The sequence below is a fragment of the Clupea harengus genome, unplaced genomic scaffold, assembly GCF_900700415.2.
Source record: "Clupea harengus unplaced genomic scaffold, Ch_v2.0.2, whole genome shotgun sequence".
NCBI lineage: Eukaryota > Metazoa > Chordata > Actinopteri > Clupeiformes > Clupeidae > Clupea > Clupea harengus.
This window is the reverse complement of record NW_024880432.1, coordinates 4,892-24,967: the sequence shown is the minus strand read 5'-3', so window position 1 is coordinate 24,967 and position 20,076 is coordinate 4,892. Positions and strand designations below refer to the sequence as shown.

Below are 20,076 nucleotides of genomic sequence, written 5' to 3'. Positions count from 1 at the left end.
TCTAATTACTAGCCTTCTTTTTATCACACCACAATTAAAGAAAGCAAACAAACAAACAAAAAAACACACAAAACAAAAACCACAACCAGAGTGGGCATAGTAGAATGACCCCCACCCCTCTCTCTGTCAGTAGGAAGTAACATTAGTGTAGCAGGAGACATTTGTGTACCCTCTCTGACTTTCAAATCAGAAGGGGGGGGGGGGGGGAATAAATGAGCAGAGAATGCCAGAAGAGCCGGAGTGTGTGGATGCTGGGTCCCAGACAACCAGCCGACGCTGGGCCAGAACGGACCCGACGCTGGGCCAGAACGGACTCCACAGCCATCTAGGGTGGGACAGCGATGGTTTCTATTCTCTATTTTCTATTCTCTATCTATTTCTATTCAGGACAGTGCTTAATGTTTCCCCTGGACTTACACCAATATTACAGCTTTAGATGAAGTGTTTTTAATCTGTTAAATGTTTAAATTGACTAAGCCAGTGAGTTAAGGAGAAGTTATGGAACATCTATAAGTTAATCAACAAGCTTTTGTGTGCAATATTCCACATGTATGCCCCACTTCTGGAACATAGGGCACTTATTAAATGCAATACATCCAACTAAAATGTGTAGCTCATATGCTCCATCAATGCTTCACTTGTCCATATACTTAAATACCAAACCATCAATAACCTGATCCAATCCTTTCTAATCACCAATACTTCATAAAAGCTTTGGTATTTGTTGACAGTTCCCCCCCTCCCCCCATTGTTGGGATTTCATTTAAACCATGCACAGATGAAATGACGATAAAACCTAGTAGTATTAAAAAATTAAATAAAAAAACAGAGCCCCGCAGATCTCTTACACAACAGCACTTTCAATACCTCGGTACAGAGAAAAGGCTACACTATCAAGTCTGAGAAGTTCCTAAGACCCACTTTCATTTGAACAAATATTCGTTTTAAAAACACTCCAGACATTCAGGCCTTTTAGTGGGGCTACGTGTGCGTTTTCATATAATATTTATATATATATATATATATATATACTGCACGTTCAAATGATACTTTTGTATTTGTAAATGGTACTAACTGTCTATAGACATATGAGAACCGTAACTACTGAGAAAGGGATTCAATGGCTTAAACTATATCTAGGGGATGCTTTCTGTACAAAGACAAGTAATGAGGATCCTTAAAACATCTCTAGAATGGTCAGAAAAAGTCTTGTCATTTTATTCTACAACGATTTGTTCCCTTGCAAACATCCATGCAATACATTGGTCACTTGTTTCAGAATACATGGCATTATGTTTAGAAATACATTTAAAGGCTCTGTTATGAACAGATGGAAAAGTTTAAAGCAAATTCTGTTTTAGTTTTTTGTGTATGTACGACGTGTGTGCCCATTTTTGGACGCAAGTCCCCCTTCATGGACATGGGGGAGGTGAGGAACCATTTACGCGAGGAACCATTTACAATTTAGCTGACAAACACCCACCCATCGACACACACAAACACACTTGAACTTCAATGAGCCACAGTCCCCACACCTACACACACAAACACACATAAATACGAACTTCAATTAGTGTCTCCACTCAAACAAATCACACACACACAGTCTTGCAAATCTGATCAGCTCAATGGCAAAAGGGGGAGGGTAAGCTTGCTTCCTGCTGGTTGATTATCTGGTAATCTTTATAATGCTTTCTACCATCCTAGAGCTAGTGACCTGCCACCGTCATGGCAACGTGACCATCGCGCCCAGTGAGTTCCCTGTCCCTTCAGGCACATAGACCCCTTCATATGCGAGTGGGGGAGTGCAGACTATGGTACAATGTTATAGTACAGCAACTTAGCATATTATTACTTTATCAGAACAGTCAGTAAACAGTTACACATAATGAAAACATAACAAAACAAAATCATAAACAGTCGGAGGGGGGTTTTGGAAATGTAACAGGAGTGAGAAAAAACAAACAAAAAAACATTAAAAACCAAACTGTCAGTTGAAGTATAAATACACACCGACAATAAGAAAGCATAGGCATCGAAATTTCTCTGGGCTCGGAACAATCCTGATGATAACGGATTGGAACGGATCTGTGACAGGTGAGGGCCACATCACGGCAGAGTCCATTCCAAAGATGGCTGCTATCATTTGGTACTACTGAAGCCAAGCCAACATGGGTGAAGCATACACCTTCCGTTAAGTAAGGTTTACACCACGGAGACAAGAAATACTACTTTCTGATTGGCTGGCAAATGTCCCAATATTTCTTCAAAACGGGACACCTATGAAGTAGATTGGGTTTAAAAAAAAATAAAAAAAGAATTCATTACGTTTTATTAAACAAACTGTGTTTACCTGATTTACCTTGTAGGTGTCCACCCACCAAGCCAATCAATAAAGATATCTCATCTCCGGGATATAAAGCAAAACAAACGCACGAACAGACACACACACACAAAAAGCATAACCACCGAACAAAAAGCCTAAAACGTTTTTCCCTGCATGGGCTCAGCAGTGGAGGTGGAGTTGAGTGGAGTTGAGCGCTGGCCTAAGTCAATGCTGAGCCTTCTTCACATCAGGTGTCTGGACTGCAAAGCAAGAAAGGTCCATCTGGGGAAAGGTCCATCTGGGGAAAGGTCCATCTGGGGAAAGGTCCATCTGGGGAAGTTAGGAAGGGAGAACCCGAGGAGGGGGACCAGGGACAAAAAGGAGAGGGAGGCGGGCGTTTTTTGTACAAATACAAGAACAAAAAAAGCCAAAGAGATAGAGAGCAAGACAAGGCCCAAACGACGCAGGCGTCTCCTGTATCTGGGCATTGGTCATGTTGGAGTGTGTTCGTCTGGCTACATGGCTGCCTGCACACGTCCATTTGAGTTATTGGGGGGGGGGGGGGATGGTGGAGTAGTGTGTGGGGGCCAGGTTACAGTTTCTCCCTCTCGCTCTCCATCTCTCTCTTGCTGTCACTCTTTCCATGTATCTCTTGCTTCCTCTCCATCTCTCTCTTTCGTTCGTTCTTCATTCCTTCTCCTCGTCCTGTTAAATGACTAACTGCGTTTGCAGGGATTCAAGTAAACCGGTTCCTTCCTTTTTCGTGGTCGCTGGTCCTGGCCAAATCCGAAGAAGAAGAAGGAAGAGGAAGTGTGTGTGAGTGTGTGTGTGGCTTTTTATGTCAGGGTGGGTAGGAGGTGCTGCACGGAAAGGGGTTACCCCACCGCTTGCCTCCGTCACTTGCCCCCGTACATTCTCTCGATGTCGTCCTGGTAGTGAGTCTTGAGCTCCTTCCGCTTAAGCTTGAAGGCGTCGGTCACCAGGCCAGTCTCCGGGGTCCATGGCTCGGCGCTTAGCCGGATCTTTTTGGGGATCTCGAAGCGTTCCATGTTGGCTGCGCAAGAGACACAAGGTTAGGATCAAATCAAACTGCTCACAGATGAAGACACACCATTACCCAACTTTAACATAAGGTTATGTCTTGGACCAAGCAGGGGGAATGGAAAAGAATGTGTTATGTAATGTCTTTGTAACACATTAACCTTCATGGACACTTTGTGTTATGGTTGTAGTTGAAGGCTATGTGATTGTAGGTGAGATCACATGACATTGAGAAAGTGGAGTAGCGGACCAGAGAGCGAGTGCACGGTGCAGTGCATGCTGGGTACCTGTGACTGCTGCCTCTGTGATGACGCGCAACACCTCCTTCTCCATGACGGGGCTGTTACACACCTCCTCCCAGGAGTCCCGCACTCCACTATGCTGTGCCAGGGCCATCAGCTGCTTCTGATTGGGCACCACAAAACTGATCACGTACGACTCTTCACTGGGAGGGGGGAAGGAGTGGGGAGAGGGGGGGGGGGTTAGTGGGATAGGAAAGATGGAGAGAGAGACAGAGAAAAGGAGTAAAATAAAAAAGGAGATGAGTGATTATCAACATGTTCGAATTGTGTGAGTAGAAACTGTGTGAGAAGTAGAGTCACTTAACCAGAGATATTTCTTTGTGGGCTGAAATGCTGTGTGTGTGTGTGTGTGTGTGTGTGTGTGTGTGTGAGTTTATATGAGTGTGTGTCCTCACCTGTTAGCGTAGGCACAAATGTTGTCAATAAGGGGACAGTTCTTCAGCACAGCCTCCACCCTTCCCAGAGACACATACTCTCCAGCCTGCAGCTTCACCAGGTCCTTCTTACGGTCTGATCAAACACACACACACACACACACACACACATACACACACCCCAAATGAGCAGGTAGGCGTAGGACAAAATCTACACACAACCCCAGTCAGTCTTATCTGAATGCGCCATAGCACCATGGTTCCACAAGCTCACCGATAATCTTGAGGCATCCATCAGAATGGAACTCCCCGATGTCCCCAGTACAGAACCAGCGCTGGCCGTTCTCGTCCACGAAAAAGTCCTCCAGGTTCTTGGCCTCGTTCTTATAGTAACCCATGGCAACGTTGGGCCCTCCAATCACAATCTCCCCTCGTGGGTTTGGCTTGTCAGTGCTATGGTAACCGCCTGGAAGTTAACAAAATCATTACAAATACAAAAAAGAATATTGCTCAGGGGTATATTTTGCTCTTTCTTAATAGCATTCCTCAGTTTCTCTAAGCTTAACTGTTGCCCAGAATATGTTTACACCGTAGGTTAAACTAAAGAAGGGGAAGGAATTAAATAACCTTCATCACTTTACATTGTTCAGTTACACAAACAGAGCAAAGAAAATCAAAAAAGAAGGGGGAAAGAAATGATAAAATGGTGACCTTCACCCAACCACCACTGCCACCCAAGACGCATACACACCCTCTTCCCAGTCCTTCAGTTTGATCTCGGAGCAGACCAGCGGTGCCCCCACCCTTCCTGTGCTGTAGTCCCAAACTGTAAACACACACACACACACACGAACACACAGGAACACACAGCATCAGCACAATCGACACAATCTGGCTCTGCTTATCTCCATGACATGCTTTGCTTATCTCCCTGACACATATCACCAGTCTTTATTCACATCATTGTTATGTTCAGGCACGGACTGGCCATTGGGAAGTTCAGGAAGGTTTCCAGTGGGCCAGTCTAGAGAGGACTGATCAGTTTATTTTATTTTATTTTTATTTTTTTTAAACATTATAGCGGCCAAAGCATTACAGACTACAACTTTGATATAGCTTATACAGATCTTAAAAAGGCACTCTTCTGTAACGACATGGCTGGTGCAGTCTGTAATAGCAGTGAGGGCTCTGTCAGTTCACTGCATGGAGAGAAAGAGGAACCCTGAGATCAGAAAAAGATAAGGCTTTTGTTTGGCAGTCACCGTAAAGTGTGCAACCATCACTGACTTATTTAAGCAGTCTGCTGCACATGACGAGGAGAGGAGTGAAGGCCACTTGATAGCAAATTCCTGGGCAGCTTGTTGCTAGTCTGCCCCTCGTTATGCTCATGTTATGCTTCAAGTATGCTTTAGGTTGAGGTCAGACTTTTCTCTTCCTATCAGACTGATATGGTCATTGCTGCTGATACTATGGTGATGCATAAAGCTTCTCCTGATCCTTTCTATGTTCCTTTATCTGCACACTTGTAAAGCATTTTAAATTAATCAATGTATATGAATTGTGCTATATAAATATATATACTGTGTTACAGCCAATGCTACTACAGTCTCTTTGGATTATACATCACGGTCATTCTTCTAATGCCTCTTCTGGCACAAACCTACACACTCTCCCTCTGAACTGATTTAATTATGAGGCACACGATAAAAGCCATAATAAGCACTGGGTTTATGATTGAAAAACACAGGCTGGCAGGAAGGAAGAGAATGAGGACTTTTCCGGAACCAGCTTGTGTATTCTAGCAGTGAGTCTGTGATGCCTGTGTTGACTCCAGGCTTCAGGAAAGACTAGTTAGCCCAGTTAAAGCTGTGCTGTACCAGAGGGCTGTCGACCCTGAAAGAGATCATCCAGGCCTCATCTGTCCTATCTGAAGGGGTGTGGTGCCCGTGCTGGGTGCATAGTGAGAGAGTGTGACTGATGACGGTTCTTATGACGACGGTGTGATCTGCGAGTGTGCTGCCAGTAACTCTAACTTCACTTCTTGGAAGCTCTTTCACAGATGGCACTATCTGGGTGGGTACGTGAAATTGTCATATTGTGTGTGTGTGTGTGTGTGTGTGTGTGTGTGTGTGTGTGTGTGTGTGTGTGTGTGTGTGTGGATTGGACTGAGTAAATGGCATCATCTGTGAGTGCGTCCTTGGTGGCTCTTACTTCCACTACTAAGGCTAATTGGTGTGTATATGTGTGTGTGTGTGTGTGTGTGTGTGTGTGTGTTTCCAGCGGCAAGCCTTACTCTCGCTGATGGTGCCAGCTCCGCAGGTCTCGGTGAGGCCGTAGCCCTGTCCCACGGGGCAGCAGAAGCAGATGTTCATGAAGCGTTGTGTGGCGGCCGAGAGGGGGGCTCCACCCGACAGCAGCAGACGCGTGTTCCCGCCCAGCAGGGAGCGCACCTTATTGAACACCAGCCTGGACAACACACACAGGAAGGCAGAACAGGTCAAGCTATCATTTATACCCCGATGACAAGAAATACTCTTTTCTGATTGGCTGACAGGTGTCTCGATATGTCTGTATAATGGGACATCTATGAAGTAGATCAGGTAAAAAAAAAAAAAAAAAGTTTCTTCACCATTCTATATCAATGCTAATTGCCAGAGTTTGAGTTACTCTGCAGAGGTGAAGGGTGAGATAGACGGCCTTTCCAACGGTCCAGACTGTAAACTGAAGAGCCATCAGCCATAATAGGCTAAACACTAACTCTGTGAAGTCTACAGTCTACTAGTCACAGGAGTAGGACAACCACAGGCATGCAACAGGTCCTGCGGCCCAGCAGACAGAAAACCACCGGCCAAGTAGCAAAACAGGTGGCCAGTCAGCAAAGGTAATGTTCAGTAGCCCTACATGGATACGCCTGTAAAGAACAGCAACAGTGATCCATGGAAACAAGTTGTCACCTATCTGAGGCCTCACTCAGTCTCTCTCTCTTTCTCTCACCTATGACAGCCATGAGATGGTTCATACCATCTCTCAGGTAGTAAAGTCTGTAGCAAGGCTGCTAGGTAAATCTGAGGTTAGCTATGTAAAGCGGGTGGGTGGGTGATATACCCGTTCTAGAGTTGTAATGATACATTTCCCCACCCTGATTAAAACCAGCCTGGAGAGGTAAGAAGAGGTGGGGGGGGGGGGGGGGGGTGATATATAGTAGTCACACTGTAACAGCGACAGCAACAACAGCAAAAAAAAATAGTGATGCGTATCATTGAAACCGTGATAGAGTTCCCCTCCTTGCTCAAACCCCATATGTGAGGGAGATGAAGGGATCATTACAGGCTGAGGACAGAGAATCATGTTGCAGTCATGGTTCAACAACACAAATAACTGCTGTGAGGCTGTAAGGATATAGATCCCCCACCATGTTGAACAGCAGACTGTTGGAAGCAAGGGGAAGACAATAAAATAATAATATAATAAAACTCCTCAGCCTTGATCCTCATAGGTCGAAAACTCACACAATAACCACCAGAAAAAGAAAACTTGAATAAACAGAGACGCAGTAAAGCAGTAAAATTGAAATATGCCATGAGCAATAAGACAATAAAACCAGTGCTTTTCCAGGAAGCCATATCACGAAGCGGTGGCCTAGCTCATAAAATGGTGCTGGTAGTCATCGCCACATTATGTGATCTGTGATGAAAGTCTAGTGCAGTCATTATGAAACGCATCCCTTCTGACATCCCAGTCAGCCTGTGCTGCCAAACAGCATCATTTCAGAACATAGACAGCACTTAACTGCATCTTTAACTGTATGTCTAAGTGGTGTAAATACATTGTATACCAGATTTAAATAATGATATAATAAAATATATAGATTTTCCAGACACAGTGCACAGACTGACCAATGCATACATTGAAAGATGGAGATGGCCAGATCAATAGACTAAGTGGTTTGATTGATGCAAGTGAAATTGATTGACATATGAATTGATTGACAGATTGACTGACTGATCCCCTCTGCCCATTGCAACTGATGGCGTACCGGTCACAGAGTGGCGTTCCATAGCCTTTGGAGATCTGCTCCATCTTGTAGTTATATGCGAGCACGAAGAGACTGCGCTGAACACTACTCATCTCCTCCACCTTGGTCATGACATTCTTATAAATTCGGTCCATGATCTCCTGCAGAAAGGAGAAAGGGAGAGAGAGGGAGAGAAAGAGAGCGACAGAGGGGGAGAGGGGGGTGGGGTGGGGGGTGGTAGGAAGTGGATGCCAAAGAAGAGAGATAAGGGATTTCATAATGTGAAATTTAGCAGAGGAGTTTATGCAGCCATTAAAATGGGAGGCAGGGGTAAAGGAACGAGAGTGCAAGAGAGACAGAAAGGGTGGGAGAATGGGATTGTGAAAGACAGGGGGAGAGAGAGTGTGTGTGTGTGACAGACAGAGCAATGGAGAGAGATGGGCTGTGTGTGTGTGCGTGCCGAGTGGGTGAATGACAAAGTGATAGAGTACTGGACAGCCTCCACCCCATGTAATCACAAGTGATGAATGGACCCTGGCCACTGCTGCAGCTCTTACCGGCACGGCTGCCATCAGGGTGGGCTTCAGCATGCTTGTGTCCCCTTTACTGCCCTTCTTTATCTTTGTGGACTGGGGGAGAGAGAGCGCGAGAGAGAGGAAAGAGGAGAGAGAGAGAACAGGGAAACCATTTAAAGAAGCATTTAACCTGTTGATGTAAGAACATCCACCATGAAAATATAGAAAACGTTGCTCTAAATGCAGGAAATCTGAACTAAACACCATCAGACATCAACAATGAGAGCAGGGAGAATATGAAACAACCAAACATCTAACCAAAACATCACCAAATCATGGAACTTCAACAGTGAGATGAGGTCAATTAGCTCTGAACGCAGCAAACCACTGTCTGCCAAACCATAACCAGTTAGTCTCATCTCTGGAGCAGTGATAAGCACATGTGTGACACTTTAAAAGCCATTATAATCATACCAGACTGGGAGCCCAAGACATCAACAACAGCCATGAGGTCTGTGACCTTTGCACTAACACCAGACTAACCGGAGATCATTATATCGTCTTCAAACAAACGAGAGCCGATAAAAAGGGCTATTTTGCAATGGTTGTTGCAAAACAGGTCACTGTTACAATAGTCCTCCATTTCATGGTCTTCATAGCCATCTCGGAATCCTCTCATATAAATATTTGGAAATAGGCCTCTTAGCCTTGTTTGGGTTTCCCCAATGGTTTTGCCTCAAAAAATTACAATAAGGTCACAATGTTTTTTTTCCCCAACAACTGGTTGGCTTGAGTTGTGGTTTTAGACTAGATGTTACACAATAACATTTGGCCCGTCTACGGAGATAGTGCACTTCGGAAACACACTCTACCCAACCCTGGGTGGCCGTTCTATTTCAGCTCTAGAGAACAGCTGCTGCCTCAGGGCTCCCAGAATCCTATGTGAGCTTTTAGCTCAGGCTGCAGGCCCAAACTGACTGAACAGATTCCAGATCAGCCACTGCCCCTACAGTTAATCACTCAGGGGGTGCTTTGCCATTTGTTTGTTTAACTTTATCATTGTACAGAGTACAGGTACAAAGCCAATGCAATGCAGTCAGAATCCAAACAGTGCAAAAATGTGTATTATTTATAGATTAGTTCAGGCGTGAGTAAGAACTACTGCATAAGGGATGCTACATCTTATAATATGCAGTATTATGAACAGTGGAGATGCAACATGGGTACAAATGATTATATGTGTATAATATATGAACTATTGTATACACAGAGCTGTAGTGGACAGGAGCTCTTAGCTTGACTGTAGGCCTGAACTGAACTGATCGGTCACTGTCTCCTCAGTCAGTCAGTCAGTCAGTGAGTGAGTGCCGTGCAGAAGCTCTTCGCTCTTACCCGCGGGACAGAACTCAACAGATCCCAGAACAGTCACTGACCCTTGAGTCAGTCAGTCAGTCAGTCAGTCAGTCAGGAGATTTTAGTGATCTGATTGTCCCTCAGCTCAGTTAGTCAGTCAGCCAGTCAAGTCTGTCAGTGAGTGGAGTGGAGTAAGTGCTGGAGCTCTTAGCAGATGTAATGGGTGGCACTGATACTTGCACCTTCTACATTAGGGAGATTAGAGATTACCGCCACCAGTAAACCAGCTTTTACAATCACAACCTCCCTATAAAGCACGCCTGCCAAATGCCACCGCTCTCTCTCTCTGTACATCATAATTACACTGAGGGGAAGCTAGAAGGACAGTGTGTGTGTGTGTGTGTGTGTGTGTGTGTGTGTGTGTGTGTGTGTGAGACAGACAGTTTCTAAGCGTGTATGTGCGTGTGTACATATGTGTGTATGTGTGTGTGTGTGTGCGTGCGTGCGTGCGTGCGTGCGTTACAGACAGTTTCTAAGCGTGTATGTGCGTGTGTACATATATGTGTGTATGTATTGTTCACCTGGTCGGCTAGCGTCTGAGGGGAGGAGTATCCAATCCGGCAGCCGTGAGACACACACACCAGCTCAGCGCTCAGCTCCAGCACGTGGGCCAGGGGCAGGTACCCGATGTAGGTGTCATTCTCACTGCAGACATAAACAGACAAACGACACTCAGCGATCACTGTACCATTTCACTGCACTACACTACACTGAGCTTGTTAAGAGGTTTGAACAGCATATGGAGTTCATGTAACTACACATAGAAAAGTTAATGGAAGCGGAGGTCAATTGTGCTTTCAGCTCTAATTGTGAATTCATAGTGCCACACTTAGTCAACTGTGTGCCTGTGTGTGTATTTGTGCGTGTGTGTGCCTGTGTGTGTATTTGTGCGTGTGCGCACCTGGGTGTGTGTTAGAGAAAGAGAGAGAGAAAGAGAGAAAGAAAGAGAGAGAGAGAGAGAGAGAGAGAGAGAGAGAGAGAGAGAGAGAGAGAGAGAGAGAGAGAGAGAGAGAGTGAGAGCATGAGAGCGATTGACAGATAGGGAGCGAGGGATTATGAAAAGGAGGCTATATATAGCGTGAGGAGGCAGGCCTACTCCAGGTCGGGGATACGCTGCGCCATGCCGGTGATGCCGGCGATGATGTTGCTATGGGAGATCATGACCCCCTTGGGGATGCCGGTGGAGCCGCTGGTGTACATGATGACGGCAATGTCTGACGGCAGCGGCTGGGCGCGCGGCTTCGTCACTACAGGCGGAAACACACACACACGCACACACGCAGGCGTGCCAACACACAACATGCACACACACACACAGACACAAGCATACACAAAAATTGTTACACAACAAATACACCAACCTATCCACAGGTAGTGCCTAACTTTCTGCTCATAGAGAAGAGCACAGAGGAGAAGCGAGAAAAAGAGGAGAAAGGCCCTTACTGTTCTCTGGTTTGGTCCCCAGTTCCTGCACGGCGGCCATGTTGTGGACCATGATGCCTCTGGGCATTCCTGGCCATGTGCTGGGCTTACTGTCCACCACAATAATGTGCTGCAGTCTGGGCACATCCAGTAGAATCGCCTGAGAGACAGAGAGAGGGACGGAGGCATTATTAAACTGAGCAGAGTGAGAGAGAGAGAGAGAGAGAGCGAGAGATTGAGAGCGGTGAGAGTGAGATGGAAAGATTGAGAGACAGTGAGAGTGAGATGGAAAGATTGAGAGACAGTGAGAGTGAGATGGAAAGATTACTTGAGAGAAAGATTGAGATAAAGTGAGAGTGAGCTTTAACAGAATTAAATGGGCTTCATTTAATTATTAAAATACTATTAAGGGCAGACTTTAGCCCCTGCCTCCAATGCTATTTCCAGCTTTATCTGGGTGACAGCTGAGGGTGGATACTGCAGTGAGTGCTGCGGTGGAGACCTTAGACTTGCACCTGGTGCACACAGTAACTTAACATAGCATATGGTGTAACTTAGAAACAGTGTTTTGTGTGTGTGTGTGTGTGTGTGTGTGTGTGTGTGTGTGTGTGTGTGTGTGTGCATCTGTTTGTGTCTGTGCGTGTGTGCCTGCGTGCGCCTGCGTGCGTGCGTGCGTGCGTGCGTGCGTGCGTGCGTGCGTGCGTGCGTGCGTGCGTGCGTGCGTGCGTGCGTGCGTGTGTGTGTGTGTGTGTCTACCTTCAGTCGGCTCTGTAGCAGGTCCTTACTGGTGATGATGTGTGTGACCTCGGTCTCGTTCAGCCCATGAGCAATGGCAGGGCCTCCCAGGGTGGAGTACAGAGTCACCACTAGTAACACGGACAGGGTGAAGCAAAAAAAAAACAGTGGAATCAGGATGGAGAAAAGAGGCAAAAGGTACAACACCACAAAGTTACGAAATCTTCTAGCATGAGTCATGAAGTTAAACTAAACTCTCAAAGTTCTGTTAAGTGTGCAGGACTTTGTGTGTGCAGCACTTCAACGCTACATCGTTCTATGGGCACTGAAGTCCACCTTTTCCTGAAGTCCTTTGTTTAAGAAGTACGTAGCACATAAATATGGTGGAACAGCACCTCTAAATAAATCGAGTCAAGCCTTGCCTTCTGGAGGCGTTTTGGTAGGTTTGGAAATTTCAAATGTCGTTAATGCCGCAGCCATTCCCATCCACCTTTACCCAGATTCAAATATGGCTTTCTATGTTAATATACGCCCAGCTAAGTGAGTCTGGGTCATCACACAGACACACTGGTGAGAGGGTGAAGAAGGGGGTCTGGTCTCTCACCAGGGAAGTTGTACATGAAGCAGGCCTGGGCAGCGATGATCCACTCTGCCCGTGTCTCACAGAAGATGGCGATGTTGCACCTGGGCTTCTGACCCAAAGCAGCCAGCCCGCTGCCAAAGTGGTGCGATGCCCGGAAGGCCTGCTCGTATGACGTCCACTGGTACTCCCCCAGGATCACCTACACACTCACACACACACAAGGGGTAACCATCACATAAACAAGCCAGGTACTTCTTGACAAACATTATCTCAGGCAGCAGCTAGAAAGTGCTGCTGTAAGTTTATGGGGATAAAAAAATAACAAAACAAAATATAACAATAGGAAATAAATGAGATATACATCTCTGGCCTTCTATCATAGGTCTTTCATTGTGGGATTGTCATTAATATCTCTCTCTCACCTTCTTGAAGACTTTGCCATTGGGCTGCAGCTCGTCCTCCTCACTGAGGAGCTCACGCGTGCCCAGGCAGTCTCTCTGGGGGAAGTTCTGCGCGGCATACTCAAACACCTTATCCAGTGTGTCCACGCCCTCGCGCATCGCCGACACCAGCCGCTGGGCGCTGTTCAACGACCGGTAGGGTCCGGCAGGCCGTCCGCTCACCGAGCGCGCCTTGACCCGCTTGGCGCGGCGCTGGGTGGCCCCGGCGCCAGTGAGAACGTACCAGGGCAGGAAGGTGATGACGGAATAGACCCACACCACAGAGCGGTACACCTGCAGCAGCAGTGGACTCATGTCCTCCTTCATCTTCATGATGGCGGTGGCGACGACAGTGACGATGACGACAATGATGTCACTTGTCGTGCACGGGGGTAGCTGTCTGACCCCTTACCCCTCTCCCTCCAATCCTCTCCTGCTTGCTCTGTGATGATTTGGCTCTTTGGCACCCACTGTCTGACTAGCCAGCTGTGTATCCTGTTTATAATTCCCCTCTCCTCTAACACCTCCCTCTCTCTCGCTCTCCCTTTTTTCTCTGAGGGGATCTTTCCGGTTCTTCAGGTTCACACTGGTCCTGTCACAGGCGTCCTGTCAGCTGCCTGCTTTCTAGATCCTCATGTGTTTCTCCAGTGGTGCTTTGCTCCTGCAAGGGTCATAAATGCACACGCTAGTGTCAGTGGACGAGGACATACACCCTTAGTACAGCACATCAAACAGAGAAAACTGTTGTGAACTCCTATGTTAATTCCTCTGAAGGGAATGAATTTGTTCAAGTTTCCACATCTGACTGTAGAGGACTGTGCCCCTTACTGTTGGTAACATTCAATTCATTCATTTATGTAAGGATTACAAAACATCCCTTTAAAAGGATATGGTGACAATTTCATAGTAATGAATTTCATCACAGATGAGGTTTTTTTTTTCTATTCATTTTTACTGCATGTAAAATAAATCTCATGAACAAATAACACACAAGGGGTGGGGCAGAACAAAGCATCTGGGTGTCGTCTTCAAATTTAGTTGCAGGCTTTGCACTGCCTTTTAGATGTGAGTTGAGGGGGCCTGGACACTTATTTGCAGAAATAGGAGTTAGACAACAGCTTCTCTACAGATACTTCGCTGTTCTTCGCTGCCTTGCCATTTGTGTATGTGTTACCCAGTCTGATTGCACACCAGTTGGTCTTGCCTAATCAGACCTGACAGACAGGTCCACCTCCTTGTGTGTGTGTGTGTGTGTGTGTGTGTGTGTGTGTGTGTGTGTGTGTGTGTGTGTGTGTGTGTGTGTGTGTGTGTGTGTGTGTGTGTGTGTGTGCCTTTGGCTGAAGAAAACCAGTGAAATGCAGCCACACCCATTAACTAATACATGATCAACCAAAACTTGATCAAAGCTATGCCAGCTGCCATTCATGAAAATGAGACAGACAGACAGACAGACAGACAGACAGACAGACAGACAGACAGACAGACAGACAGACAGACAGAGACAGACAGACAGACAGAGACAGAGACAGAGAACAATAAGTGCTTTGTGAGCCAGAGATGGTGAAGCCAATGCTAACTTAGGCTCATCTCTTGGCGGGAACACAGCGAGACAGAGGCGAGGCATGTGTGTGTGTGTGTGTGACTGGCTTATTGTGGAGATTGCACACAAGATGGAGGAGGACGCCACAACAGTATGCGGCATAGATAGCATGTGGGGGGGTTTCATGAGACTGTCTAACATTTAAAGGGCCATTGTGTTGGTGTTCAACAGGGGACGAAGTCTGGGCCAATGCAAATCAATGTTATTGCAAGTCAACAAAGACAGTCCCACCCCAAACACACTACAGCACAGGGCTGGGACTGGTCCAGTTGTAACTAAATGGCCCACGCCAAGTGACTTGCTTTAAATAGGAAAGAACACAAACAACTACAGGAAAAAAGAAGAAAGAAAAAGGACAGCGGTTTCAAGCGTTAGGCAGTCCAAACCCCCCGCTGTCTGCTGACTCCTCAGTCAGCAGTGTCTGGGCTGTTGACTTCTGCCAGTCCGTTAAACTTTCACGGCTCATACCAACAACACAGGGGTGGGAGAAAAGAAACCCATCGGTGACCCTTAATCCTGAAACTCAACCTTCCATGGTTCTTCTTGGCTCATGGGTCGCTACTGCGCCATATGGAGTGGGAGCAGGCACATTCTAAGGCGTGCCCATGTTGCCTCGGCGACGAGCCTTTGCGTGCCTGTGCGGCAGTCTCACCACTCACCCACCCCCCCGTCCCCACATGGTGGAATCTGTCACACACACAGAAGCTCACACAGAAGCTCACTCAGGTGTGAGAAAGGCCTGGTAAACAGGAGCAAGGCTGACTGGCTGCCTGCACGCAAACCCACTCTCCCTGTACACCCCAAACCCATGTTCACTATTCATCCAAGCGGAAATGCTGAGAGTTCCGTCCCAAATTACAGCTCTTTCCTCTGGCCGGATTCACAACCTCTTCATATTGTTATGACTGTGTTTTAAATTCCTCCCCATCTCCCACCTCTAGTCAGACACTCACAACATGTAGAGCATTCTCTACGTGGACAACTGACCACACTTATTAATAGCAGGACTTGCCATGCAGGAGTCATTCAAAACCATCCTCTCGGGTTGTCATCTCTTATGGCCAGACACAATGTACATGTCTACCTGCTTGCCAAGTCAAACAGACACACCAAACTATTGTAAAGACTCATCTCAGAGAGAGAGAGAGAGAACACTGCCTGTCGCAGGGTTTGCGAGCGTAGAGGCCAAATAGCCAGTCACAGGTATCCGGTCCCCAGTCAGCTGCTGGAAACCTGATACAGCTCACCTGCATTGCAGCACTGCCTCCCAACAACAGCAGCTGGAGGAGAGGAGAGGAAGAACACGCAGGCACGCAGGCACGCAGGCACGCAGGCACGCAGACAGCTTTTACAGCTGGGATGGACCAGAATTTAGGTAGGCCTGCCAATCGTAACCCACTAATTGTTAGTTTGTGAACATGCCCAACACTGCCAAAGATCAATATCACCAACTAACATATATAACCTAGCTCACCGATATTTTAAAGTATGGGCTTGATTTGTTTATAACACACTGCACACACACACACACATTACTTCGCTCTATGAAAAATTGCCATTTCCATCAACAATCCCCACTGGCAATGCCAAGATAAGTAATCCCATCTTGTTATCTATATCAAGAGCTCCACTGTCTGCCCTGTGATAAGTGTGTGGCTGGCAGTCTCTTATAGCCGCGATCTCGGCTATCTTCTGTCAACTAGTGTACTATTATGCTTATCTTAATGTCAACAACACATATACCGTGAGTGTATCAGCTGTTGAACACCGTAAAAAACGTCTACAGGAGTCACCACCTGCTCCGGATCTCTCCTTCTTTCCTCTGTTTTCCTGGGACGGCTCTCAGATTGACAAAAAGCGAAAGCTTCCATAATCTTGGCTTCATCATCACCAAATTTAGCTGCAGGCACTGTACGGCCTTTTTGAGGGGCTCGTAGAGAAGAGAAGGGCTCGTAACTTAACCACGGAAATTTGAGTTAGATAACAGCTTCTCTGCAGATTTGTCACTATTCAATCACACATTCTCACGCTCCCTCTTTCCCCTTCTCTCTCTCTCTCTCTCTCTCTCTCTCCCTCACACACACACACACCTCTCCTTCTTTCCTCTGTTTTCCTGGGACGGCTCTCAGATTGACAAAAAGCGAAAGCTTCCATAATCTTGGCTTCATCATCACCAAATTTAGCTGCAGGCACTGTACGGCCTTTTTGAGGGGCTCGTAGAGAAGAGAAGGGCTCGTAACTTAACCACGGAAATTTGAGTTAGATAACAGCTTCTCTGCAGATTTGTCACTATTCAATCACACATTCTCACGCTCCCTCTTTCCCCTTCTCTCTCTCTCTCTCTCCCTCACACACACACACACCTGCCATTTGTGTTAGAGTGTAGTCGCATACCAGTTGGTCTTAGTGTCTTAGACTTAGTGCCACTACATCAAACTTATGCAGGGACAGGAATTGCCTGATCAGACCTGACAGACAGGTCAGCCACCCCCTGTGTGTGTGTGTGTGTGTGTGTGTGTGTGTGTGTGTGTGTGTGTGTGTGTGTGTGTGTGTGTGTGTTTGCCTTCGGTTGAAGAAAACCAGTAAAATGCGGCCATGCCCATTATCTTATACATGTTCAACCAGCTAACAGCTGAAAGCCAATAGCACAGCCCAAGACACAATTATATTTTCATACACTGTAAAAACAGCTGTAACTAGTATAGCAGTATGATCATTCATGAAATGCAGACACTGAGATTTGTTTACACAACTGTATTGCCGCCCTTTGACATTCCAAGCAGCACAGCAAAAATAACAACAAATATTCAAGAAATTGTATTTCTGAATCTGCATGGTCTGTGTCTTTCAACAATACAAGCAGAACAGAGTGACCCAAAAGAATGTGACCCATGGCCATGAACTGAACCGATGAACATGAATCAATGTAAAAATGTCATGACACAGCGATTTAACACATGACTTGGGACTACACTGTCTGTGGCGGTACTGAAAGCGGAAGGAACCAGCTATAATAATGGGCTGTGTACATCATTCTAGATACCGCAGATCTCATATCGCCTTTAATGGCAATTACCTTGAAACGTTATGTGGATTGAGCTCACTGAATTGTTTGTGAGTTTGTTTACAAACCCGCCAAGTTACCATGATACCATAATTTAACTTTTATCATGTAGCCAGGTTGTAACGAAAATACTTCAATTAAAGATACCACCGTTTAATAACCATGCGGGGTAGGCAAACTTAGTAACGTAAATGTTTCTACTTAATTTTATAAAGATTTGTTAAGGTGATTGCGTATATGCCCACTTTAACTGTACATAGGAAGGTTCCCAAAAGGATGCTTTGGATAGGCACATTCATTTAGCAATGTCACTGCAACAATGCAACAACGTTAATTGAATCATCTTGCCTGTCTCGCAAGCAAGTCAACAACTTGACATATCATGGCAAGCCAGATAACATCGGAGCTAGCCAAAATAATTTAGTTAGCCGACTGGCTACGGTCTAGGTATAAACCAGACAGAACAACAACGAGAGCAACTAGCTAGCTAGCAATGATCAGCGACTCAGTTGAATGTGATTTTACCACATAGACAGTCAGCCAAATAATGCACGCTAGGGTGAAAATTAAAAATACGCATTTTGCATTAAACATATAGATTAGGATCTTAGGGACGATGTCTATGTTATTAGCTAATAAGCTAACGAGTGGTTAACGTTAAACTACAGTCAATGGACCAGCTAAACTACAATGGTTAGCTGGATGCAAGGCGAATTTCTGCACCACTTATGGCTACAATATGATGATGTGTAGTGGTCACGGTTACAGATGGAAACAGATCGACAGGAATGTTAAGCATACATAAACCTGCCACAAGCATCATTCCAGTTCTGCCACTCTCTGTTACAGACACAGTCCGAAACAATGACGTTAGCTAGCAGGCTAACAGTCACCACTGATTTGTTTCTACTGCTAGGTCGCATAAAGCCGCCAGAACATCGCACATCTGTAGCAACTCAATTCAAACAATAAAAGCTCACCGTATTTAGTTGTGATCACTGCGTCTTTACAAAATGGTGGTTCAAAATAAAAACAGATTCATTGTCGTTGGGTGAATGCAAGAATGGTTGGTGGAGCTAGTCAACGCTTTATAGTAAATCTGATAATACATTTTCTGGGTCGATCTACTCAACTCCCCAGCCCTCGCTATCAGTCCGGAAGTGATGGCAGACGTTGTCAAGCCACAGGCTGCTTCTTGGCCTCTGATTGGACGTTAAAGGGTGGCGCGTGCTTGGGGCTGCCATGACGTATATGGGGTTACCCACGGTCAGATGTGGTCTGTATTACGTGTTATTACATGTACTATTTAAATAAATCGTATAAAACATCTTAAAATTCAATAAATGTTTATTCTAATTCAAAGTAGACTTCCTTAGCTATATTGCATATATTGCAAGAATCAATACTGAATTCAGAGATATTAGTTAAAAAGACAACGGCAATATTTCAGTTGCGCCGCTGGTGTAGTGGTATCATGCAAGATTCCCATTCTTGCGACCCGGGTTCGATTCCCGGGCGGCGCACGGACTTTTTAACAGCCGGCCGTAGAATAAGGTATTTAGGTATCACGGGATTAGTATGTAAAAAAGTGTTTGTAAGACCCACTCATGCTGTTTACCTGTAAGTGATCTGAATCATCTGTAAGTGCACAGGTTTGTTTAGGGGTTCAATTGGGAGTTTGGGGGGAGGGGGGTATAAGGAGGCAAGAAACACAAGACAGGTACATGAGATAAGATAAAATGATAAAATGTGGTTGACAACTGAATTTGAAGTGTCAAAGAGAACAGTAACAAGTATGTAGGTTGGTAGGCAGGCAGAGTACTTTATTTATCGATTTATCTGGATCTGGTGCAGAGTAAGATGCTATCTGGAAAGCATGCTAAGGTGTACTCCCCAAATGCTCTGGGCATGAAGCCCCATCAGATCCCTGTTGCTGGCCATTACATTGGCCTGGAGATCTGGACCAAATAAGTCAATTTAAGACCCTAATTATTTTTGTTGTCTGCTACACTCTGCCTGCAAGTGAGTAGCAGTTACACTTCATCACTTTGTGTCACAAGGTTGCAAAGAACGCAAACTACTCTTCGCTTTAACCACACCAAATGATGAACTAACATTTTCTTTATGATTGCACTTTCCTCAGAGTCTCTGTCCTTTTCTCATCAGCAGGAGATTGCACTCCAGTCCAGGCTTCTTTCACTTTTTACCTGCCCAACTCAATCCGATCAGAAGAAACAACGTGCCAC

General features: G+C 45.8%; 1 protein-coding gene and 1 non-coding gene across 2 annotated transcripts; one reads left to right on the top strand and one right to left on the bottom strand.

Annotated features, from left to right (window-relative positions):
- Window positions 1–1,057: 1,057 nt before the first annotated feature.
- acsl3b (acyl-CoA synthetase long chain family member 3b) lies at window positions 1,058–19,010 on the bottom strand. Its single transcript, XM_042706914.1, has 15 exons — window positions 18,811–19,010; window positions 13,149–13,827; window positions 12,748–12,925; window positions 12,165–12,274; window positions 11,430–11,568; window positions 11,083–11,233; window positions 10,508–10,631; window positions 8,616–8,687; window positions 8,080–8,219; window positions 6,337–6,509; window positions 4,795–4,869; window positions 4,318–4,509; window positions 4,065–4,179; window positions 3,655–3,812; window positions 1,058–3,380 (listed from the first exon to the last, which is right to left on the bottom strand). The coding sequence occupies exons 2-15, from the start codon at window positions 13,497–13,499 to the stop codon at window positions 3,223–3,225; spliced, it is 2,136 nt and encodes a 711-aa protein (XP_042562848.1). The 5' UTR covers window positions 13,500–13,827; window positions 18,811–19,010; the 3' UTR covers window positions 1,058–3,222.
- Window positions 19,011–19,282: 272 nt separating this feature from the next.
- Window positions 19,283–19,353, top strand: trnag-ccc. The gene has a single exon. It is a non-coding gene; the product is annotated as a tRNA-Gly (tRNA).
- The last annotated feature ends 723 nt before the right edge of the window (window positions 19,354–20,076 follow it).

Excerpts from the sequence above, each read along its gene's own strand:
- acsl3b (XM_042706914.1), bottom strand. The coding sequence starts at position 13,499 with ATGAAGATGAAGGAGGACATGAGTCCACTGCTGCTGCAGGTGTACCGC. Across the intron at positions 11,569-12,164 it reads TGCTACAGAGCCGACTGAAG|GCGATTCTACTGGATGTGCC; the intron begins GTAGACACACAC and ends TCTGTCTCTCAG. Across the intron at positions 4,870-6,336 it reads AGCTGGCACCATCAGCGAGA|TTTGGGACTACAGCACAGGA; the intron begins GTAAGGCTTGCC and ends GTGTGTTTACAG.